We start from the raw sequence: 7,728 nt of genomic DNA, 5'->3' as shown, positions 1-7,728 counted from the left end.
CCCCGCCGCCGCGGCCGCGCTGCTGAGACCCGACGCCGCCCTGCTCAGCTCGCTGGTGGCGTTCGGCGGAGGCGGGGGCGCGCCCTTCGCGCAGCCCGCGGCCGCCGCGGCCCCCTTCTGCCTGCCCTTCTACTTCCTCTCGCCTTCGGCGGCCGCCGCCTACGTGCAGCCCTTCCTGGACAAGAGCGGCCTGGAGAAGTACCTGTACCCGGCGGCGGCCGCCGCCCCGTTCCCATTGCTGTACCCTGGCATCCCCGCTCCGGCCGCCGCCGCCGCCGCCGCGGCCGCCGCCGCCGCCGCGGCCGCCTTCCCCTGCTTGTCCTCCGTGTTGTCGCCCCCTCCCGAGAAGGCGGCGGCCGCCGCCGCAGCCGCGACCCTCCTGCCGCACGAGGTGGCGCCCCCTGGGGCTCTGCACCCCGCGCACCCGCACGGCCGCACCCACCTGCCCTTCGCCGGCGCTCGCGAGCCCGGGAACCCGGAGAGCTCTGCTCAGGAAGATCCCTCGCAGCCAGCAAAGGAAACCCTCTGAATCCGTGCTCCACTTGAGAGGGGACCAGGGTTCACGCGGAATAATAATATTAATAAGTTAAAACACCCTTAACGTTTTTAAGGGAGGAAGTGTAAGAGACGCACGACAGGCTTTAAAAAAAAAAAAAACAACACAACAACACAGGTGTCTTGTGTACATGTGGAGTTCCTGTTTTGCTCACCCCTCACCGCCCACTATCCTTCACACACCTACATCCCTTTTGCCCCCCACCAGCTGTCAAAGAACCTCCTAGATATCGATTCTTTTCTTTCTTTGAAGAACTCCCCATAATAAGTTTGGCCTTCTTTTAGGCCACGTTCCAGTCTCTTTTAAAATACAGAACCGAATTCTCGAGGAAGTGAGAACGGTCTGCGCTCTCAACCAGGGTAGGAGAAGGTAACGTGGAACCCCAGGTAGCTGGTCTCTGCCTGCGTCTCAGAGCTATCCTCCCTGCTTTAGGAGGCTTTCCACAGGCACAAGGAGGACCTTTTCGAGTTCGACTTACCCCAGTATTTTATAATGTTTAGCTTTTTTAAAGGCGTGCATTTGTCAAAGAGGAAGAGGTGAGAGTGCAGGCGCTCGCGTTGCAATCCATTCTGAAGTGGTTTGAGTGGTATCTCTTACTTAGTACTTGGACTCGTTTAAAAGAGGTGCGGAGTTGGGCCATGGTCTGAACTAAGTCAGGGAAAGGGATGAGGAAGGCCAGAGTCATTCTCAGTACATTTGCTAGCACTTTATTGAGAAACTGACCGTGAATCAATTAACTCATCTTAATTTCATATATACATATATATGTGAAATTGAGTGCCTCTGTTCTTACCCTGTCATTATTTAATCCATCATGTTTCTAAGTTTGTATCATCTTCCTGTTAAAATACAGAATGTGCACTGAACTTTAAAAAGTCCAAACTGATTTATCCTATATTCTGTTAATTCACAAAAGTGGAGGAGGAAGGCATGGACAGTTTGCTTTGGAAATGCTGTAAACATGTGGAATGGAGCCCTGTGAGGCCTTCCTATCTCCAAGTCTATGTATTTTCTGGAGACCAAACCAGATACTAGATAATCACAAAGAAAGCTTTTTTAATAAGGCTTAAACCAAGACCTTGTCTAGATATTTTTAGTGTGTTGCCAAGGTAGCACTGTGAGAAATCTCACTTGAATGTTATGTAAGGGGTGAGACACAACAGTCTGACTATGAGTGAAGAAAATATCTGGGTCGTTCAGTCCGTTTGGTGCATTTGCTGCTGCTGTTGCTACTGTTTGCCTCAAACGCTGTGTTTAAACAACGTTAAACTCTTAGCCTACAAGGTGGCTCTTATGTACATAGTTGTTAATACATCCAATTAATGATGTCTGACATGCTATTTTTGTAGGGAGAAAATAAGTGCTAATGATATTTTGAGTTAAAATATCTTTGGGGAGGACTTGCTGAAAAGTTGCACTTTTGTTACAATGCTTCTGCTTGGTACAAGCTTATGCTGTCTTAAATTATTAAAAAAAAATAAATACTGTCTGCAAGAAACCAGCTGGTTTAGAAAAGTTGAGTATGTGAAGATAAACTAGAAATCATCTTTATATTCTAGTATTTTCAGCACTCCATAAATTCTATTACCGAAAATAAATATTGCCATGCTATTTTGTGATTTTAAAATTCTTACTAAGGAATAAAAACTTTAATATATGTATGCTATGAGATTGTCTAATAATTAAAAAGGCATAAGGGATGCTCATTAGTTGTAAGATATCTAAGAATACAGGGATGAAGGTCATTTAGGTTCTCAGATACCCAACTTTGTCTGTGGCTTGATATTAACATATTTCAAATGTCTTGGAAGCCTCCAGGTTCTAGCTGTATCTACTTGCTTGTTCCCAATGTATCTACATGAAAATTGCAAAAGAAAAACCTATCAATCACTCACCTAGTTTATGTCACACCCAGTTTTCTAATGCTTTCATGATTGAGGTGTGTTTCCCTTTTCATCTTTGACACCAGATAGCCTCTGATATATGGCCTGGTGTTTCTCTTTCACTGGGTCCCATATAAATACTGTACCACTTAGGAGTGGCTAATTTCTCGGTATATTTTAGCTTCTTAAGCTTTATAAAGTAAGTCTCTTGTGGGACTTTATTATGGAATTCAAGAAAGAGAAATAATTATTTCTAGACTTTTCTCAAGTTTATAATCAGATTTGGATTTGATACCAACTGTGTGGAGGATTGTCAATATTTAGTTTCGATAATGTTCACAAACCCCTTGATTTCTTAGAGGTATTGAAATAATAGTCAAAATTTATGAGATGTAGAAAAAGTGCTCCCTCTGCTGACTTTATGGCAACCAAACTGCAAGTCATAGAAAGTGGAGCCGGAAGGAAGCTCAGAGAACAGCTGTCCAGCCCCCTGCATTTTAAATAGAAATGAAGCCCAGAGAGATCAGATATCTGCCCAAGGTCACACAGCTACCTAGAGCGAGCGTTAGAGGCCAGATCTGTTGTATTCCCTGGTCAGTGAACTACTTCCCACTGCAGCATCTTGAACCAAATAAACCAAATTTGATTGGGCAGCATTCAAATAAGCCACAGGAACAAAGGAAACAAATATTAACATTACAAAACTATGTAGGATTTTTGAGCATTTTAACTTATTGAACTTTAAAAAAATATTCTGTCTAAACCAAAATAAAGGAAAAAATAGCATTTTGAATACTTTGAGCTACATGTTAATGACATGTTGTAATAATCTGTTTCATAGCCAAAAGAGATGCAAAGTAAGTCAGGATAATAAAATGTTTTACCATTTGTATAGTTTTGGTATAATAGAAAAAACCTTAGGGTTGGATTAGATTTTAGAGATTAGATTTTTAGTTCAAATGCCTTTATACTAGCATGGTAATAAGATAAAGCTGCTGAGGATAGAGTTGCAAAATAATATTATCTATATTGCATCTGAAAAATGTTATTTTAGTCATTTTATTTTAATGAACCAAAAGACAAGTCATAATTTGCTGAAGAGGATTCTATACCTATTGTGAAGTTTAGCCTAGATCCTTTGTAGTATATGTGATTTTTCAGTATATGACAAATATGAATCTTGGGTCAATAATGTTTTTACACATATAGTATTATATCAATTAATTTTACATACACAGAGCTCTTAGCAAAGTTCATACTGAACTGATAAAAATCCTTTCCTACCCCAAAGGACTAAGCACATTTATAAGGCACTAGGAACTATATTTTAATAGCTCTTGAAAGTATGGCTGGAATTTTAGTTTCTATCATTGTGAAAACTATTTCTCATTTTCTTCTCTGTTACTAACCATAAAGTCCACAACTTTTGTTATTGCCCATTACCTGAGGTTTGTTCAAAAGTATGTCAAGCCTCAGGCTGTTCCTGCCCATGTCACAGGTCAATTCTGAACCTCTTCATGGGAGGTGAACTTCAGTAGAGATTCTGAGAAGACAAGGCTGTACAGACTAGGCAGGACTTTTTACTTTAGATAGAAATGAACAGAGCCCTCATGAGCAAATTAAGCACATTATAATGCCAAAAGTTGGCTATATTATTGTGATAATAGTGTTTTACTTCAGAGAGCAATCTGATGTTTTTCATTCAAGAAAAATTCTTAACCTATTAGACCCTCAGATCAGTATTTAGGCCCAACCATTGTTCTAACTGTGATGTTTTAAATAAGTCCAAATGGGTATACAGTGCATATGTGTGTGAAGTCACTTCAGTCATGTCCGATTCTTTGTGACCCCATGGACTGTAGCCCACCAGGCTCCTCTGTCCATGGGATTCTCCTGGCAAGAATACTGTAGTGGGTTGCCATTTCCGTTTCCAGAGGATCTTCTTGACTCAGGAATCCAACCCACATCTCTTGCATTGCCTGCATTGGGAGGTGGATTCTTTACCACTAGGGTCACCTGGGAAACCCCCATGAGGATGCGTAACTCCCCATACAGTGCATGCTTAAACCCAATGTAAGTTCCAGTTTTTCATAGAATTTAACAGGGGATTGACATGGAAAATTATCACATATTTTCTATGATTAGGATGGGATTTATACTAAAAAACGTGTAGCATGTACTTAAAAAAATGCTCTGGGAAAGGAATTGGACATTTGTCTTAAAATTAGGTTTCTTGCACTTGTTCAGTGATTCCATATTGAAAACGCTGAACAAATGTAAAACTAAACCTTTATAAAAGTTGATGTTTTAAAATCTTGAACTAAGTGATGTCCAATTTATGTTACTTCAGAGAATGATATGTGCCCCAGGAAACAATGATTGAGAAAACAGAAGCTTCTATGTTCAGGTGCCAACATTGTCTATCTTTTCTTTAGTATTTCAGTGAAAAGCTTAGTAAAATACGTTACACGTATCTTAGAAAGAAATACCTTATCTGTAGTTAACCTTTCTCAATAATTCAGGGTCATCATTATAACTATCACTTTCGCACTATGAATATCATCTGGGAAGACTGGTACCTGCACTAAATTCCTTTTTGAGTCCTTATATCTGCTTTTTTATAGGTTTTTCAGTCTCTTAACTCAAGGTCAGGCTACCAGCTTCACTTCTTGATGCGTCAGAGCCTCTGCCTCCAAGTCTTATCTAATTTGCTATTTCTGAATTACTATAGCCTGGGAAACCATTTAACCAAAACCACACCCTTTGAAACGTGTATAAAATGAGAATAAATACGTTCTAACAGAGTCCCTGAGGGGCACTTCTCTAAATTCTGTGAACTTGTAGAACCAATGACATGTTGATCTTGCCAATTTATTTTCTTCCTTTAACTTTCACATTCTCAGCAATATTCTATGTCAGAGACACTTATGCAAAAGCCTTCAAACACTTCATATATTTAATCATTTTATTACATAAAAATGGTTTTATTTTACAGTTACTACAAAATAAATTCCAATGCCAGAAGCCAATTATTTGATTTGATAAATACTCTTTCTCTCAGGTTGATAGGAATAGGGGACCAATGGCCTTCAGTGAAAACTGATCCTGCATTTTGATTCATGGATGACTCTGGACCCTGATTCTGGTGTACCATCTCCTCTGCCTCTGGGTTTTGGATATCTTGGTTGGCAGGTCCAGCTAATGCACTCTGGGAACTGACGGGGAAGACATGTAGGCCCTGATGCTGTCTCTGAATTTAGACATGCCCATTGGAGAGCCTTGAGAGGTTCTAGACTCCTTGTGTGTGGATTGCAACAGACTTTTTTCCTTGAGCCTACATATTCAAGAAATAGTGGACATGAGGTTCCGGGTATTTGTTTTTCTCCTATTGTGTGTGAGATGCTGTGGTAAGAGCTGGAAAATTAAAGATTAATGATCTCAGGATCTCAAAGTCTACTAGGGGTGACAGATCTACACTAAAATTACAATACAACATAGTAAGTGCTATGTAGCCGTGATTATAATACTTGGGGGTGAAGGTTGCTAACTTCATCTGGGTGGACCAGAGAAGACCTTAAGAAGTAGCTGGGTTTTACAGAAGGAACAGGAGAGTAAGTCCATCTCCAAAGAGAAGGCTCTGGCACAGTCTGGTCCTGTGCTAAGGACCAGGGCCGTTTAATTGGTTATATTTGACTTGAGGTCTAAGTACTTCCTAACTTCTCAAATCTCTTTCTAACTTGACTGCCATACTGACTCTCACCATCATCTCCTCCTGAGGATCTGGGCCATTCGGTGGGATTGAGCCAGGTCATGATATTTCCTACTGCAAAGAATAGTATTCATAACTTGATAATATCTAATGAAGTAGAGGGGGAAAAAATAGTACCTGGCAAGCAGCTCTGTCTCACCTCACCCATCCATCTTAAAAAGAAACTAAGGGTGACTTCTTCCCCTACAGGTAGGGGCATGATGATCCATGTTCTCCACTCAGTACCCAAAGGGGAAATGAGAGAAAGGAGCCCTAGAGGGAAACAAGAATCCTAAAGCCTGTTTTTCCAAACCTCTGGGACAAAGCTGAAGCAGGCAACTAATCCGAAGTCAGGTAGCTCAGTAAGTAGCAGAACCAAGACTAGGACCAGATTTTTTGGTTTTAAGTCCACTGTTCTTTATACCATTATCCTATAGTATAGTATTTAGGAGGCGATAGGCTGTGGTTTTCTCTTTAAATGAGGTAAGCCAGTCCATTTGAGGTCATAAGAAGCAGACTGTATGTTTTTGGTGAACAAGGGAAGGTTAGCACGGTGATAACCTTTTCAAATTATGTCATAAAAAGCATGTGATAATTATGATGGCGAAATTCTAGAAAAACAATTTTCAACATACTCTACAAAGAACCATACAATTTTGCTGTCTACTCACTTTGGAGACCTCCAGAAAGGTTTCCTCCTTGGTTTGGAAGTCCCCACATAATCTGGTGAGTTTACCACCTGTCTCTACCCCTCTGTACCTAGTGATTCTAAAGTTTCTCCATGAAAGGAGGGATCAAGTTAAGCCAAGCATCTGGACAGAGAGAATCGTTAGAATTGAGGAAGTAGAAAAGAGGGTGATCTGCTACAGTTTTCATATGGGATATTTTTGGGGTGTTGTCAACTTTACAAGGCTTCCCTTGTGGCTCAGCTGGTAAAGAATCCGCCTGCAATGCCGGGAGACCTGGGATCAATCCCTGCGTTGGGAAAACCCCCTGGAGAAGGAAAAGGCTACCCACTCCAGTATTCTGGCCTGGAGAATTCCATGGGGTCACAAAGAGTCAGACACGACTGAGCGACTTTCACTTCACAACTTTACGGTTTCAATTTGAAGTCTCTTACATATGGGTATGCACGTGTATATACACTATCAAATGCTGAGTATCCACCACGTAACTATGTAAAACTTCGCTTTCACATGCGGCTTTACAGGTTTAAGCAGTGTTTCAAAAGCTAGTTTTGACAGGGGGACTGCAGTTTGGCTTAAATTTCTGAAGACCTGAGTTACTTCGAGTAATTATAAAATTCCCTCTGACAGGGGATTTTAAAGACACTGGCTTCTCTTTCGGTGGTTTACGCGGAGTTTTGTTTTCGAGTATATATGTGTGTTAACGAGGCTTATCTGCACAGCTATAACGTAGCGGTGTGGTCCGCAGGAGACCAAACTGGTGAAGAAACACCCGCACCCTGGCGAGCTCTGCAGACACAAGTGGGCGCGATAAAGGACCTATTTCTGAGCTCTGTGTTTGAAAAGTACTCATTT

General features: G+C 41.4%; 1 protein-coding gene across 1 annotated transcript in view; it reads left to right on the top strand.

Moving 5' to 3' along the window:
• The window catches only part of BHLHE41 (basic helix-loop-helix family member e41), a 6,528-nt gene extending 4,306 nt beyond the window's left edge, over nt 1-2,222 (top strand). The window contains exon 6 of the mRNA XM_040234589.1: nt 1-2,222. This exon is cut by the window's left edge and continues 15 nt beyond it. Coding sequence (XP_040090523.1) covers nt 1-529 — 529 coding nt within the window. The 3' untranslated portion in view covers nt 530-2,222.
• The last annotated feature ends 5,506 nt before the right edge of the window (nt 2,223-7,728 follow it).

The sequence above is a fragment of the Oryx dammah genome, unplaced genomic scaffold (assembly GCF_014754425.2).
Source record: "Oryx dammah isolate SB20612 unplaced genomic scaffold, SCBI_Odam_1.1 HiC_scaffold_29, whole genome shotgun sequence".
Taxonomy (NCBI): Eukaryota; Metazoa; Chordata; class Mammalia; order Artiodactyla; family Bovidae; genus Oryx; species Oryx dammah.
This window is presented reverse-complemented; position numbering and strand designations above follow the sequence as displayed.